This window comes from Oryzias latipes, chromosome 20 (genome assembly GCF_002234675.1).
Source record: "Oryzias latipes chromosome 20, ASM223467v1".
Taxonomy (NCBI): Eukaryota; Metazoa; Chordata; class Actinopteri; order Beloniformes; family Adrianichthyidae; genus Oryzias; species Oryzias latipes.
Window position 1 is genome coordinate 1,787,082 of NC_019878.2, and position 16,909 is coordinate 1,803,990.

General features: G+C 40.9%; 2 protein-coding genes and 1 long non-coding RNA gene across 5 annotated transcripts in view; 2 read left to right on the top strand and 1 right to left on the bottom strand.

Annotated features, from left to right (window-relative positions):
- Nucleotides 1–1,349: 1,349 nt before the first annotated feature.
- LOC101155758 (leucine-rich repeat-containing protein 30) overlaps nt 1,350–16,909 on the bottom strand; it is a 32,786-nt gene continuing 17,226 nt past the window's right edge. The window contains exons 6-8 of the mRNA XM_004086855.4: nt 6,500–6,633; nt 2,109–2,157; nt 1,350–1,957 (exon numbers count right to left, since the gene is read on the bottom strand). Of these exons, the coding sequence (XP_004086903.1) occupies nt 1,808–1,957; nt 2,109–2,157; nt 6,500–6,633 (333 nt within the window). The 3' untranslated portion in view covers nt 1,350–1,807. The remainder of the gene's footprint in view (nt 1,958–2,108; nt 2,158–6,499; nt 6,634–16,909) is intronic.
- LOC111946582 lies at nt 7,085–16,761 on the top strand. 2 transcript variants are annotated; one of them, XR_002872316.1, is made up of 2 exons: nt 7,085–7,557; nt 16,013–16,761. It is a non-coding gene; the product is annotated as an uncharacterized LOC111946582 (long non-coding RNA). The 2 variants fall into 2 exon arrangements; XR_002872315.1 differs by having other exon boundaries at nt 7,092–7,325.
- LOC111946579 lies at nt 7,557–16,760 on the top strand. Of its 2 annotated transcripts, XR_002872311.1 has the most exons (3): nt 7,557–8,128; nt 8,273–15,480; nt 15,625–16,760. XR_002872311.1 is itself a non-coding variant. In XM_023949919.1 (2 exons), exon 2 carries the CDS (start codon nt 8,966–8,968, stop codon nt 15,023–15,025), a length of 6,060 nt encoding a protein of 2,019 aa, XP_023805687.1. In that variant the 5' UTR covers nt 7,557–8,128; nt 8,273–8,965; the 3' UTR covers nt 15,026–16,760. The 2 variants fall into 2 exon arrangements, 1 of the variants encoding a protein (XP_023805687.1); XM_023949919.1 differs by having other exon boundaries at nt 8,273–16,760.

Genomic DNA, 16,909 nt, shown 5'->3' on the forward strand with positions numbered 1-16,909 from the left:
ATGTCCTGGTAAAAGCAGGGGGTAGTGTCAAGAAGCACATCAGGCGTAAAGCCAAATCAATCATGCTTTGATTGGGCTATATAATAGGGCGTAACAATTAATCAATCAATCTATTTATATTCCTCTTGTTATGGCCTCAGGCCTTTTGTGTGTATTTTGTGGATGGGTTCATCCTATGCAGAGGCCTACTCCACCACGCCGTCTGACTCCACCTCCTGCAGGAGATGATTGCGGCCTCCTTCCTTCTTCCAATCACCATGATGGGCAGGAAGCATGAAAGCCTCAGCTGCCCCTGTTCCAGTTCCCTGCTGTCAGACTTGTACAGGAGCCTGTGGAAGAGGCCTGGTTTTCCTTCTTGGTTGTGGTCTTCTTTTCATTTATGCTTTTGTCTTAGTACTGTCCCTTTGGTTTAAGTTCCACTTTAGGTTTTCTTATTTATTGCTGAGTAGTGCCTGAGAATATAAGTTTTTACTAATGATCAACTTTAACTCCAGTGTAATCACTCCCGCATCTCTCCATCTGATAAACGGCTGCCCTGTCAGTCTAAACCCAACCGGATTTAATTTATTCTTTATGCTGCCTATTTTCTGCCTCCCCTGGGGTGAGACGGAACACCTACCATCCAACCAGATCAATCTGTCTCTGAGGCAGATCAAATTGAATCAGATTGACCTATACCATTATAAAATCGTTTCAGAATGAAGTAAATTGATTATACTGGTATTGGAAAATATTGTTTTGATTGAAACACAGTAGTTTTACTCTAAGGAAAAAACGACCAATCACAGCGGACGACACACATGATGCAGCAAAAACTGATCAACCATCATTCCAGTCCAATGTGTGGACAGACTTTGAATAAAGTCATGTGACCATCCAGTGTCTAGAATGTTCTAAGAATGTTCCCTTTGGATTCATTGGATGTGGAAAAACAACAGTGGTGAACTTTAGGAAACTAACATGTGAATGGATTTGACATTCATTCTAGTTTACTTGTTTGTTTGGACACATATTTCATTTCCACTTGAAGAAACACAAGAATCTGGAAAACTTCACTGTTCAGTAGCAGGAATTTCTGTCTGAGTCTCACTGCTGGAAGTTTGGGATAAAGATGTTCTGGATCTACTTTAGGTCAGAGAATGGTACTAAATCAAATTGTTTAAAAAGAACCAATAATCAATATGAATTGCATCATCAACCAAAAATTATTCGAATCAAATTGTTGTTGAAATTAATTGCTGCACCCCTACTATAGGTATACACCATTTACCATTTATAATAGCATTGTAATGGCTCAACCAGAAACCACAAAGTTTTAGGATTGTTTCTTCTAAATCAGACGAAATTGCTTAGTTGTTTATAAATAAAACTCTTTATTCTTGCATTTATTTCATGAGTTCATTTAAGCAGCATGATTTGCTTGCATGTTCCTTTCCTTTGCTGCTTCAGTAGTTTTTTTTATGCTTTGAAGTCATATGTCCAGGTTTAGAGTAAAAGCACTTTAAATTCTATTCTTCTGCTGACATTTTCAGGTTTAGTTGACCTGTTGTCATGGCGATCCCTAATCCTGAGCTGCAATCCTTTCCATATGTATGATTTGTCGTAGTCAGACTTGATTGAACTTAACCCGATCAGCCTTTATGAACCCCAAAACTTTAAATACGCCTGTTCTTGCTCAGTTAGGAGCAAATTTCTGAGTAAGCTCCTGCAGTACAAGTCCACTGCAGACATCAGCCCTTCCTCACAGTGACGTCATTTGCATACAGCTTCTACATGATTGGCTGGATGGACAGGCCTCAGCCTAGTCTTAACCGGCTTTCAGGTAGTTGAAGAGGGCACCCAGCCCTCCGTCCAGCACCTCTTTCACAGGTTTCAGGAGTGGGTTGTGGATGATGTGGAGACCTTTGTCAAGAGGATGACAAGCTAGCTTCTGCAGCTGTAACAGTTGGTGCATCTCCTAAACACAGATCAAGCTCTTGTTTATTTCTCATAATTATTTGATCATCACAATCGCTTTATTAGTGCAATAATAGTTATCATCATCATTGTCATTAACATTTTCCCTATCATAGTCCTCATTGTTGTCATCATTACAATCACATTTTTACCTGGGGAACATCCTTGATATCATTGAAGTCCAGATTTAGCAGCTCCAACCTGAAGTACAAGTACATTTGGTTAAAACAAGTTCCATACATGGGACACTTTTGCGTGTGTATGTGACGTGTTGTTACCATATGTGTGACCACGCATTTGTTAAATAGTGGGCGGAGTTGTTGCATGCTCATGTAACTAGATTTGGGGGCAGGTTTGTGACCAAATTTCAATGGTAGTGCAAAAGTGGTTTGGCCCATTGTCCTTGGTTACCTGCATGTGACCTCTATGGGCGAGGCGCTATTTTATCCTGTAGCAAACATGCGCATGGCACGTAAGAGATTCTCAGCAGGCATTACTTAAAGGAAATGTATGTGACACATGAACTTTGAGGGATGGTGTACTGTTTAATCTCTGGTCCTCAAAGGGCTACCAATGAATAATCATAACCTGGTGGCAATAATGCCTTATAACCCTTGTGCTATCCTATGACCCCACCCCCTTCCATTGACGTGTTCTCCCTACAATGACAAAGGTGGATAAAGGTGGAAAGATTTCATGTAATCCATGGACACCAGTGAAGATCACAAATCATTGAAGAAAAAAGGTTCAGCGCACTGTCTAGTGGGTCTAGATGACCCAACTCCCAATGGTAAAGTGTCTAGGATCGCACAAGGGTTAACAGTCATCTATGAAAGAGGCAATGCTGGTGACCCACAAAAAAAAATCACTCACTGAGTAACTTCCCAGTAGGCGTATTCTGAGTGTTAAATTCAGGTTATGCTGTTCCCCTAGATGACATATGTCAAACTCAAGGGCCAAAAATGTGGCCCGCCATTTAAGTTGGCCCGCGAGAGCATAAAAGTTTTTAATTCCTTAAAATAAAAAATAAAAATTGGTTTGTACTTATTCATATATAGGGGGAATTGGACTTGAAATATGGGATTGGGCTCAAACACTGTCCATTTAACCTAACCTGACAGAAGCAAATGTAAAAGGATTTATGCTAAAGTAACAAGTAAACATATGTTTTCTGTGCAACAGTAACTGTCACATTAAAAATTTAGAATAAATAAATATAACATTATTTTACATTAAGGAGTAGTTACGTTTATTTTTTATTTACATTTAGTTACATGTATAAGTTATATCTGGCCCTTTGAGGACAGCCACTATGCTGATCGGTGAAAATGAGTTTGACACCCCTGCCCTAGATAGATACCATTATTTTCACTCCTAACAAACACCAAGGTGTTTGACTACTGCTCTGGTGCAAGCTCCATCTCCAACAATCATCCTTTCACAGGAAACCATGAGATAATGGGTATGTCTCTTGACTATGTATTGCAACTGAAAATCATAGCACACAACAGAGTCGTTTGTCTGGTTCCACTAAATCACAGGAGTATGTTTGCATGTTTTATTGTGTTTGCGGTGTAACTTTGTGAGACTCTTTTTTTTTTTAAGATTACGACTGTTAAAAGTATTCACTTGAGTGATGGGAGTACTGTCATTTCAATATTCCGCCAGATTTATAGCCTGGTTAAATAAAACCAGGTCAGGAGCACTTTAAAGAACACATTCCAGCTTTTAAAAGCCATCATACATGTTGCTTCTAAAATCCCTTGCTCTGCAATGCCTCCAAACAATGAAGAACTTTGCTGGTGAACTATAATATTCTGCTTCTTATTTTGCTGTCAGATTGGAGGGGGGGCATTTACCGGAGATGGTGATGAATAGTTATTGGGTAATGGCCCTGTTTTGATTGTCTAATGAATTATTCCAGTCGGATACATCATACACGAAATACATATTTTCTGGATAATTATTCTGATGTCATCTTTGCAATGTAGGCCTGTTCCCGATTTTACTCATGGCATTCAGAGTCTCTGCCCCCTATTATAACATTTTGGGTTCCGTCATCATTACCCTGCAGAAGCTGAGAGATCATGTGATGGTCTATGAGCGTGTAAAAAAACCAAATGATGGAAAAGATCTTTCAGATCTTAACATTCGTGGGCAGCAGTGGCTTGCAGCGGCTGCTTGTCAGTGTTGATTCTCTTCTGCTCAACTACTAGCCTGTTCTCGCGCTCCGTGCTCTTTAGTCTTCAGCCGACCACCAGCCTATATTCCTGCCTTTCCTAAAATGGCGGGAATATAGGCCGGATTTTGAGCTTTCACCTGAGCAGCAGCCTATTTACTTGCCTGTGTTCTCCCTCTGTGATCTCCATTCCATGCCGCCAAGTTCTTCTTCCAGGAAGACTTAAGAAACTTGTCTGCTGCAAACTCTCATCGTGAAGGGATTTCCTCATCCTCGCCCCTTTAGTGAACTTTGGACCCTGCCTCGTCTCCTTCCCCCTCCCATTGCCTGTCACCTTCAAGTCTGCTTACATGCCCTCTTGTGTCAAGTTTCAGTCATTACCCTGCAGCTCTGGTTCCTTTACTAAATCCCAAGTACTCAAACTCCTGACAGTACGTTTCATCCAACATGGACCAAAAGACAGCGCAGGAGTTCATGTCTCAGGTAGAGGAAGCTTTTCGTTATGATGATATGCAGATGGCTGAGTTTAAATATAGCTTGGCTATGAGTCTCTCACTAAGAACTCCTCCTGCTATCACTGCGCAACCAGTGATAGTGAACCCATGAAGCCAATGGGAAACCACTTGCACAAGTGTCCATCAAATGTGGGATATACCGAGGTGATGCTCTGTCCCCACTGCTGTTCTGCATAGGTCTGAACCCCCTCAGCCAAATAATCAACAAGACTGGCTATGGATACCAACTCAGAAATGGGGCCAACATCAGTCACCTCCTCTTCATCAGGGGTGTCAAACTCATTTTCACCAAGGGCCACATCAGCATAGTGGTTGTCCTCAAACGGCCAGATGTAACTTATACATGTTATTAAATGTAAATAAAAAATAAATTTATCTACTCCTTAATGTTAAATAATGTTCTATTTATTTGTTATAACTTTTTAAAGTGATGATTACAGTTGCATAGAAAACATATGTTTGCTTGTTACTCTAGCATAAATCCTTTTAAATTTGATTCTGTCAGGTTAGGTTATATGGACAGTGTTTAAGTCCTAATGTTAGTTAGGTATATACTTGCCCAATCCAATATTTCAAGTCCAATTCCACCTAGATATGAATAAATACACACCAATTTTTATTTCAAGAAATTAAAATCTTTTATGCTCTCGTGGGCTACATAAAATGACATGGCGGGTCACATTTGGCCCGCGGGCCTTGTGTTTGACACATGTGCTCTACATGGATGAAATCAAGCTATATGCTAAGATGTATGCTAGCCGCAAGGAACCAGGCCGAGGACTAGTGAGCGTGGAAGCCACTATCGGGCGGCCGTGGTGCAGCGGTAGGGCGGTCGACCCATGATCGTAAGATTGCAGGTTCGATTCCCGCCTTGCACGCCCATGAGTCGAAGTGTCCTTGGGCAAGAGATTTTCAAGCAACTTAAAGTTATTTCAACGATCGTCAATCGACTACAAAATGCAGATTATCTCTAAGAAAGACAGCCGACCATGCCTCCGAAGAAAAAACCAAGCAACAAGTAATGGTGATGACTTTAAAGCTGCAATCAACGAAATCCATGCTAAACTAGCTCATCTCACGGAGCTAGTGAAGGGTTTCGAAGACTCTGTGCTCAAAACTGGCAACGTGATGATCGGTTCGAGATTCTGGAGAAGAGTGGACAACATGGAACAACAGGCCAGGATGAATAATGTCATTCTCACTGGATTACCGATCAAACCACGGGTAAAGCAAAATGCAGCTGGAGTTAGTATTGCTAATGCTAATTGCGCTTGCATTGCTAACAGTTGTTCTGAAACAGAGAGCAGAGGAGAGTCTCTGGAACACCAAGTGGAATCATTTCTCACGTCTAAAGGAATTTCCCTGTATCTAAATACCATCGAGACCTGCCACCCGCTTCCCAGGAGAAAGGAGATTGATAAACCAGCGATCTTCATCAGGTTGGTGAATCAAAAACACAAGCTAGCTCTGATGAACCAAAGGAAGAATCTGAAGTGATCTGCTGCTTATCTGAACGACCATCTGACCAGAAGGAATGCTGAAATCTCCAAACATGCCAGGCTTCTCAGGAAGTGGAAGCAGATTGGGTCTCCAACAAAAGTCAAAAGGCTAGAAAGTCAATCGGTTTCTATCGTCATGCATCAGAATAGCCCTGGAGTGTGAGAACCTAAATAAAGGAAGGTCAGATTTAATAATCTGCATCTAACATAGATGCAGATCACAGAGCTCCCCTCACGTAAACTCCACCCACACAATGATGCGGTTTCGGTCACGTAATAAACAAACACTGTTTGGCTGTCCTGAGTTCCGCTAACAGTCCAGGTGGTGTCACTTCTTTGGGCAGCCTTACCTGGTGAGAAAGCAAACAGCTTTGGGCAGGGAGTGAAGGTTGTTTCCCTCTACAATGAGGATCTTCAGATTAACCAAGGTCTGGATGTTCTCTGCAAGATTCTCCAGATGGTTACAGGACAGATCCAGGAATACCTGGATTAACAGAAGAATGTCTGAGACTCATCAGAACTTGAGGGTTAAATTGTCCACACGTTCGGTAGTGAGTGTTTTACAAGAGCTGGTCTGGTTTAAAATGAGCCGTTTTTAAGTGGAATTAGTGGTTTGACTATGCTTCCAATGTTTAGTCCCTATTCTGTCAGATGGAGGTCCAGTTTAGATTCTGGTTTACTTCTATAGTGTTATCCCATAGCAAAGCAAAACTGAAGATGAGATCTCGTTTCTGTCACATTTACGTCTCCTAGACATAAATGAGAACTGTTTGAGACTAAACTGCTTTTCTCATTCTTCTCAAACATTTCTCCTGAGAAATAAGTCTCACAGTGAGCACTGTTTGAGATCTCAAAATTCTCTCACAACTGTCTCTTCTCCAGATCTCAATTGAGAGAAAAATGAGCCATATTATGTTGCGCTCAAGTATGTCTCAATAGGCTATATGCACACTCACTTCCGCATTCCAAGTCGGCCAGCCAGGTTACATCCGGCGTCGACGGCGCACATAGCGTCAATAACAACTATGGCATTTTTCACTCGGTCCCTTCAAGATGTCCCAAAGGTAACGGTCAACGACGTGAGTCGAATCATACAAAAGTTATGTCACACTTCGACAACCAAGAAAGAGAAGGGCTTCAAATTGTATGTGTCAAGCTACATCCACAATTTTGAAGGTAAGATCTGGACGTGTTCTGTGTTTACATGCCCATAGCATGCATGCTATCTAGTGCTAGCGCAGCAGGTGCAGCGTAGGCTATGTTTACTATTATGTGTCAATCACAGCCAATTTTCCTAACGCCTTTGTCAATGTCAGTTTCAAACAAGGATTCAAGCACAGGAGAGGTAACGATTAGGGCTGAGTGCTACAGATCTATGAGGAAAAGCCAAAAGCCTCACAGCTTAAGCGTAAGAGAAAGTTATACTGCAGGTTCAGCGCAGATTGGTTCATGGTTCATGAGACAGGTTACGTTTGGCAGATCAAAGTTTCTGTGAATCATTGCATCTAATAATGCTAAAGGTTATTTTAAAGACAAATTTCATTTACCATACCATAAATAACACTGGTGTGTTGGAATATTTATCGATATTTAAATATGTACGCTAATTGTAACTGCCAGCAACGGCATTTGCAAGTTGTTTAAGTTTAAGTTTACATATTAATTTCAGTGATGCATATTTTATGTTCATTTGCTGTTAAACAGTCCTTGTAATTATTATCGGAGTGGTAATAATCACGTTATCAGTTAATGGAACTTTTGAGTTGATTTTTGTTTCCGTCAGGACCGTTATTGTTGTAACACGCTACAGACAGAGCGCATGAACTACGGAGAAAGTGTCAGCATCCATTTACGTTATAACAAGAAGAAAGTGTGAAGAGTTTAACTTTATTCCCTTTACATGGAAAAGGACTTGGGTCATTTCAAGAGTTGCTGCAGAAAGGTCTTTTAACCCCCTTTGTGGTATTGCGGCCAACGAGGTATGACAGATTATGTTAATTAGTTTATTCAATTGAGTTTTTTCTAAGTCTTATATCAGTTTATATCATGTATGTGATGTATATTGACATAATTTGTTCTCTGTGAGAATATTTTCATTTATATTTATTTATATGTTTGTACAGTTCTCACGGCATGTTTGATGGCACCTGTGTGCAATAAACGCCCGTCAACACAGAACGCCTTGTGTCCGTGATGTATCCAGAGGGGAGTTACAGTGAGAACTCGATTCCGCTCGGCGTGAGGTGGAACGTGATGAAAGGAGCCCGCCATTGACGGAGCTGCAAGCAAGTTTCCCGAGGCTGTCTGTACATCAGCATCAAGGCTAAGACGACACATACACGGAAAATCTTAACAAGCTGCAAGAAGAGTTAAAAAGGGCAGTGCATGACTAATCCAAGAAGAGATGCATTTTAAATTAAGTTAAATGTATAGAAGTGGATTAACTCAGTGCTTGCTTAAAGAAACTCTATAAGTGCTAAATAAGTATTCTGGTGTACAGCATGTGTTTAAGTTGAAGTTATTTTGACTTAGTTCTGTTATTATATTACTTGAACTTTAAAAGAGCAAGCACACAATTAGTTTGGTTAGAGAAAGTGTGTTCTTAAATTATCGCCAAAAGGTTTTAAGTTAATTTGTGCTGCAAAAATTTTGGTTATATTTCTTGTACATTTTTTTAACTGAAGAAAAGAAGTAACGTTAGGTATAATTATTTTCTTTCATTATTTTACTACAGTAGTATTCTCAAGCAACTCAAGCTGGTTAATTTAGCTGCATTTTTCTTTAGATAGATTAAGCACACGAAAACATTTCCCATTATGGATGAGTGCGGATCCAACAAGAATGTTATATCAAATGACTCTGAAGTTAAAGTTGAGCCTCAAGCTTCTTCTGAAGCACCACGAAGAAGCCAAAGAACCCGTAAACTTACTGAGAAAGCTCAAGTAATTTATGATGATAAATCAAAGAAACTTAAGGATCGCTTTACTGTCAGTTATGAGAAGTGGAAGGTTGTTGCCAAGGAAGCTAAGAAAATGCTTGATGGTGCTCCCTCACGTGACATCTTACAAGATCTTTTAACCGAGATACAGTCCTTGTCAACAGATGCAAAAAGGGCTTATGAAGAGCTACGACAGTGCACAACTCCAGACAGTGAAACCCGACGTAGAGTGGACACCTGCGATGCTGTATCAAAGAAAATCCTTGGATGTGGACATTCCCATCTTCAAGAGATGGAGGGGAATCCAGACGTTAATAAAGAACAAGTGGACTGGGCGGAGGCTGGCTCTTTGCTCTCATCTGCACTATCCCGGAAAAGCAGTTCGAGCTCACCGAGTCTAAGGTCAGTAAACACCTCAAGCATGGGATCAAAACATTCAAGTGTCTCCTCTGTAAGGAAACAAGAGGCGGCAGCAGAGTTAGCTGCTAACCAAGCTACTCTAAAGGTTTTAGAAGAGATAGATAGTGAAACGCAAGAACTTGAAATGCTTGAAGCACAAGAAAGACAAAGAATTGCATTACAGGAAGCAGAGAATGCTGCGAGACAAAATGCACTAGAAGAAAAGCGCAGACAGATAGAACGCTTAGAGACTGTTAAAAGGATGAAAGCTGCAAAGGCACGCTTACAGGTTTATGAACAAGAAATCAGCTCAGAAGAAGAAATTGAGTCTTTTTATGAATCCAAACCTGTGCAAATCAAATGTGTGACAAGTTTAAGGAAACGGACAGAGCAGCAGGCGGCAGCAACAAACAATATCATCCAAAAGCAACCTAAAAGACCTCCAGAGGACACTACAACAGCTCTCGCTGAAGCAATAGCTGAGTCTATCAATGTGAGCCGTCTACCAGTACCAGAACCTACTGTTTTTGCTGGAGACCCACTAAGATACAACGAGTGGAAAATGTCATTTCAAACGCTGATAGGTAGAAAGAAAATTTCAGTGAATGAAAGAATTTACTACCTCCGCAAGTATGTCGGGGGACCAGCAAGAAAGGCGATTGAGAGTTATTTCCTCTTGAGTACAGATGCTGCCTACCAGGCAGCATGGAACATTCTGGAGGAAAGATATGGAAGCTCTTTTGTGATTGCTAAAGCTTTCAAGGATAAACTCAGTTCATGGCCAAGAATAGGACCCAAGGACAGTGTAGAATTAAGAGAGTTTTCAGACTTCTTAAGAGGCTGTGAAGCAGCAATGTCAGAAATAAAGCGCCTGGAAGTCCTTAATGACAGTGATGAAAACCAGAAGCTTCTCACCAAGCTTCCTGATTGGCTGGTTGCCAGATGGAACAGGAAGGTGATGGAGATTGAAGAGGAGAACAAATCATTTCCCACCTTCAGTCAGTTTGTTGAATTCATCGGCAGAGAGGCAAAAATAGCTTGCAATCCAGTGACTTCTCTTCACGCTTTAAAGTCTAACGACACTGAAAGGGTTAAGTCAACAAAGACTCACAATGTTGGAGCAAAGGTGTTATTGAGCAGTTCCAAAGAAGGTACACACTCGGGGTGTGTTTTTTGTGAGAAATTGAATCATGATATTCAAACATGTTGGAAGTTCATGGAGAAGCCAATCTCTGAAAGAGTTCAGTTTGTGAAAACTAAAAAACTGTGTTTTGGATGCTTGAGAACAGGGCATCATTCAAAGAACTGTGAAGGAAGAAGCGTATGTGTTACTTGCAAACGTAAACACCCAACATGTCTACATGAAGATCGTGACAAACCGAGCAGAAAGACAGAGCAAAAAGAGAGTAAGAACTACAAGGAGAAGGAAAAATCAAGCGAAAGGATCAAGTTTGAACAGATCAACGAAGCATCAAGCCATGCAACTTCAAATCGAGTGGTGCAAGATGTAAGCAGTCTATATGCATCTACAGTTGTTCCAGTTTGGTTGTCAACCATAAGTGATCCAGAGAGTGAAGTTCTTGTTTATGCACTCCTAGACAATCAAAGTGACACTACATTTATCTTGCAAGAAAAGGCAGAAATGCTGAAGTTACACAAAGAGGCAGTGCAGTTAAAACTATCCACATTGGCATCAAGAAACACAGTCATTCCAAGCCATAGATTAACTGGTCTGCAAGTTAGAGGCTTCTATTCATCAAAGAGAATCCCTCTCCCAGTAACTTACTCAAGAGAGTTTATTCCTGCTAACCTGAGTCACATTCCTACACCCAAAACAGCAAGGGCGTGGCCACATCTGGAACATCTAGCAGAAGAGCTCGCTCCATTGATAGAGTGTGATGTTGGACTGCTCATAGGGTATAACTGTCCACAAGCCTTGTTACCCAGAGAAGTGGTGTCAGGAAATGACAATGAACCGTTCGCTCAAAGAACAGATCTGGGCTGGAGCATAGTTGGCTGTGTCAGTCCATGCTCGGACTATAATGATTCAATTGGAAACAGCCACAAGATTGTTGTAAGACAGGTGATCCCTGATCTTCAGCCAACTGCTACACTCACAAATGAAGTTAGATTCATATGCCGAACTCAAGTCAAAGAGTTGATCACTCCACCAGATGTGATGAAAATGCTTGAGTCAGACTTTAACGAGAGATCTGCAGAAGAAGCTCAGCTCTCTCAAGAAGATCTCCGATTTATGTCAATCATGGAAGAAGGACTGAAAATGAAATCAAATGGTCACTGTGAGATGCCTCTCCCATTTAAGGAAGACAACCCAAGTCTGCCAGACAACAAAGGATGTGCAAATCATCGCCTCAAATGTTTGAAAAGGAGATTTGAGAGGGACAAGCAATATCATAAAGATTACACAAACTTCATGACTGAAATAATATCAAATGGGGATGCAGAAAAGGTTCCACATGATGAAATCAACAAGAGTCCAGCCTGGTACATTCCTCACCATGGAGTGTATCATCCCCACAAACCAGGGAAGATACGAGTGGTTTTTGACTGCTCCGCTAAGTTTAAAGGCGTGTCATTAAATGACCATCTGCTTACTGGGCCAGAGTTAACTAACAGTCTGATAGGTGTTCTCTGCCGTTTTCGCAAGGGACCAGTAGCGGTGATGTGTGACATTGAACGTATGTTCCATCAATTTCATGTAAGAGCAGAACATCAGGATTATTTGAGATTTCTCTGGTGGGACAACGGAGAATTTCACACTGAGCCAACAGTCTACCGTATGCGAGTACACCTATTTGGAGCAGCCTCATCACCTGGTTGCGCAAACTATGGTCTTAAACACGTTGCAGCCCAGGGGCGTGGATTTTTTAGTCAAGCAGCCATTCGCTTCATTGAAAGAAATTTTTATGTGGATGATGGGTTGATGAGCGTTACATCTGTGGACGAAGCAATAACGCTGATCAAGGAAGCAAGACAGATCTGCAGTTCTGGCAGACTAAGGATCCACAAATTCATTTCAAACTGCACTGAGGTACTGGCATCAATTCCCAAGGAGGAGTGCGCTGAAACAACACAAAATCAAGACTTAGCTCTGGGTGAGCTACAAATGGAGAGAGTTCTTGGAATCAAATGGTGCATAGTCTCAGATCAGTTCAGATTCAAGGTTGAGGTGAATGAGCGACCACTCTCTAGAAGAGGAGTATTGTCAACTGTGGCATCTATCTTTGACCCACTTGGGTTTGTTGCACCATTCATTCTAGTTGGTAAACAGATACTTCAAGAGATGTGTCGCAACAACATTGGGTGGGATGAGCCACTGTCTGAAGATCTTCTCCCACGGTGGGAGTCCTGGCTCTTGGACTTGAAGAACCTAGCTGATATAAAAATTCAGAGATGCTATGTTCCAGACAATTTTGGACAAGTTCAGCGTTATGAACTGCATCATTTCTCAGATGCAAGTGCTTCAGGGTATGGAGTCTGTTCCTACTTGAGAGCAATCAGCGTGTCACATCGAGTCCATTGCTCCCTGGTTATGGGTAAGGCCAGAGTGACACCTTCGAAGGTCACCACAATCCCAAGGCTCGAGCTGTCAGCGGCCGTTGTTGCTGTGAGAACCAGTAACCTTCTCAGAAGGGAGTTGGATATTGAGACTCAAGACTTCTTCTGGACTGATTCAAGGGTCGTCTTGGGATATATCAACAATGATGCAAGACGATTTCACATATTTGTGGCAAACCGTGTTCAGGCCATTAAGCAGAGCACTAATTCGAGTCAGTGGAGACATGTGACCTCTGAAGAAAACCCTGCTGATCATACATCCAGGGGCTGCACAGTCAAGGGGCTTGTTTCTTCCAATTGGTTCACTGGACCAGATTTTCTTTGGTGTGAGAAGCTTCCCAGTGATGACATTAAGGTGGGAGACATAACAGTTGAAGACCCAGAACTTCGAAAGGTCATTGTGCACAAAATACTGACTGCAAAGGACTCATTGTCAAGCCGCTTTTCAAAGTTTTCCAGTTGGAGAAGGTTAGTCAAAGGCATTGCTAGACTGAGGCGGTGTGTCAGAGAGTTCAAGGGTTTGTCATTAAGAAACAACGTAGCTTCGAGTCTGGAGGAGAGAAAAGAAGCAGAACTTACCATCATAAGCATTGTTCAACGAGAAACATTTCCTGAAGAAATCCAAAACCTCCAACACAAAGGAGAGATGACAACACAAGACAGGATTAAGCGGCTGCATACACTGAATCCCTTCTTGGATGAACAAGGAGTAATGAGAGTGGGAGGTCGGCTGAAACATTCTACCCTGCATCCATACATCAAGCATCCGGCAATTTTGCCAAAAAGCAGCCACATTTCAAAGTTGTTGATTGAACACTATCATCAACAAGTACATCACCAGGGTCGTGGCATAACAATGAATGAACTTCGATCAAATGGCATCTGGATACTTGGATGTAGTCACGCAGTGTCTTCCTTCATCTACAAGTGCGTCAAATGTAGAAAGCTAAGAAGAAGTGCTCAAGTACAAAAAATGGCAGACTTACCTCATGATCGAGTAGAAACAACGCCTCCTTTTACTTATTGTGGAATGGATTGTTTTGGCCCGTTTTACATAAAGGAAGGAAGGAAAGAACTGAAGCGTTATGGTCTGCTATTCACTTGCTTATGCTCTCGTGCTGTTCACATAGAAGTACTCGATGACATGACTGCGGATTCTTTTATCAATGCCTTGCGAGCCTTCATTGCCATTCGTGGAAATGTGCGTCAACTTCGGTCTGATCAGGGTGCTAACTTTGTGGGTGCAAAACGTGAGCTTCAGCAGACTGTAAGACAGATGGACCAAGAATCCCTAAAACGATTGGGTTGTGAGTTTGTCATGAACACACCAGCTGCCAGCCACATGGGCGGAGTTTGGGAAAGGCAGATCAGGACAATAAGAAGTGTTTTAACATCTATTCTCCATCAGTCCTCCAGCAGACTTGATAGCTCGTCCCTGCGAACATATTTTTATGAAGTCATGGCAATCATAAATAGCAGGCCCTTAACGGCGCACTTGCTTAATGATCCCACTGGACCACAGCCTCTCACACCCAACCACATTTTGACAATGAAATCCTCAGTCATCTTGCCACCACCAGGACAGTTTATGACAGAAGATGTTTATCTTCGCAAACGATGGCGCAGAGTGCAGTTTTTGGCGAATGAGTTCTGGTCCAGGTGGAAAAAGGAGTACCTGCTAAATCTCCAGCAGAGGCAAAAATGGCACAAGGCCCACAGAAACTCGAAGGTCAACGACATAGTCATTCTTCAAGATGAAAGCGTGCCTCGAAATGCGTGGAAACTGGCTAAAGTTACAAAGGTCTTTCCTAGTGCAGATGGTCATGTTAGGAAACTGCAATTGTTGATCAGTGATTCAGCACTTGATGGTCAGGGAAAACGACTCACTAAGCCAGTATATTTGGAGAGGCCTATCACTAAAACAGTAACACTCCTTGAAGCAAATAACACAGAGTCATGAGTAAAAACTACTTACATTAAAACTCTTGAGTGTTTTATTTGACCTTCTTCAGTTTTTAAGAAATCACAAGTGATTTGGTGGGAGTGTAACTGCCAGCAACGGCATTTGCAAGTTGTTTAAGTTTAAGTTTACATATTAATTTCAGTGATGCATATTTTATGTTCATTTGCTGTTAAACAGTCCTTGTAATTATTATCGGAGTGGTAATAATCACGTTATCAGTTAATGGAACTTTTGAGTTGATTTTTGTTTCCGTCAGGACCGTTATTGTTGTAACACGCTACAGACAGAGCGCATGGACTACGGAGAAAGTGTCAGCATCCATTTACGTTATAACAAGAAGAAAGTGTGAAGAGTTTAACTTTATTCCCTTTACATGGAAAAGGACTTGGGTCATTTCAAGAGTTGCTGCAGAAAGGTCTTTTAACCCCCTTTGTGGTATTGCGGCCAACGAGGTATGACAGATTATGTTAATTAGTTTATTCAATTGAGTTTTTTCTAAGTCTTATATCAGTTTATATCATGTATGTGATGTATATTGACATAATTTGTTCTCTGTGAGAATATTTTCATTTATATTTATTTATATGTTTGTACAGTTCTCACGGCATGTTTGATGGCACCTGTGTGCAATAAACGCCCGTCAACACAGAACGCCTTGTGTCCGTGATGTATCCAGAGGGGAGTTACACTAATCACTGGGATTCACAGAAACTGAGTTCCGTTTTGTCACTGCATTGACACACGTTCTGTGTCCACTGTTGGGGATGATGAGTAAAGTGAGATAAATAATAATATAAATAATATTGTGGCTACAATTTTAGCTCATACAAATTGTTTAGTAGTTATTAATTGTTTTAGTAGTTAATAATTATATGTCGATGGTTCAAATTTGTTTGTTTTGTTAAACATTCTCACTGTACTCATGTATTCTCTTTTTAAAAAACTGCACTTTTATTCTATTATAACAGATTTGTGTATTTTCAGATTGTGCTTGGGGATGCCCGTCCTGTGCATCTACAAAGCTGCCAGTGTACCTGTGTGGCAGGTACAGCTGTGTGTAATCATGTGGCAGCACTGTTGTACCAGACTGCACATTATTGCCAGCTTAGCATCACCTCTGTTCCCCCAACACACAGCTGCACAGAGACTGAACAGAAGTGGCATAAGCCAAGATCCATGGTAACTAATGTTTTTAACAGGGTACTTTGTGTACGATCCAAAGGGGCAGACAGTGTTTGGCCTTGTTGAAATTAAATGCCCCAATGTTGCAAGCTATGTTGACTGCCCATATATTAAGATCAGTGAGGGCACACACACATTAAGGAAATCTCATTCCTACTTTTGGCAAATCCAGGGCCAGATGTTGATTTCTGGTTTAGACTGGTGTGACTTTGTTGTCTACACACAGGAGGACATGTTTATTCAGAGGATTCCCAGAGACAATGAAATCACCAAAACAATGAAAGTAAAAATTGATTTTTTTTATTTTTATTGTTACCTCTTTGCTTCCCTAAATAATTAGATTCTGATTGCCTGTCACACTTCTTTATAGAGTGCTGTTAATTTCTCTTTTCTCCATTTCTCTTACTGGCAGTAACTCTTATTAGTTCAATCCATTTCAAAATATTTGTACATATATATTGATTCAAGTTTTTATATTTTTTCTTAATTGTATTACTATGTTTCTTGTTGTATTAATACTAATCTATTATTAAATTACATGTTACATGTTCTTCCGATTAATTTTTTTGATAATTGGTTACCTAAAAATATTATTTTATAACTGTTGTTTGTAAATTGGGAGCCCTAAATAAATGTTATTCAGTAAATAATTCACTGTGCATGAAAGTATTATTCTTATATTACAGATGGCTTAAAAGC

Coding starts and splice junctions, on each gene's coding strand:
- LOC111946579 (XM_023949919.1), top strand. CDS start 8,966: ATGGATGAGTGCGGATCCAACAAGAATGTTATATCAAATGACTCTGAA.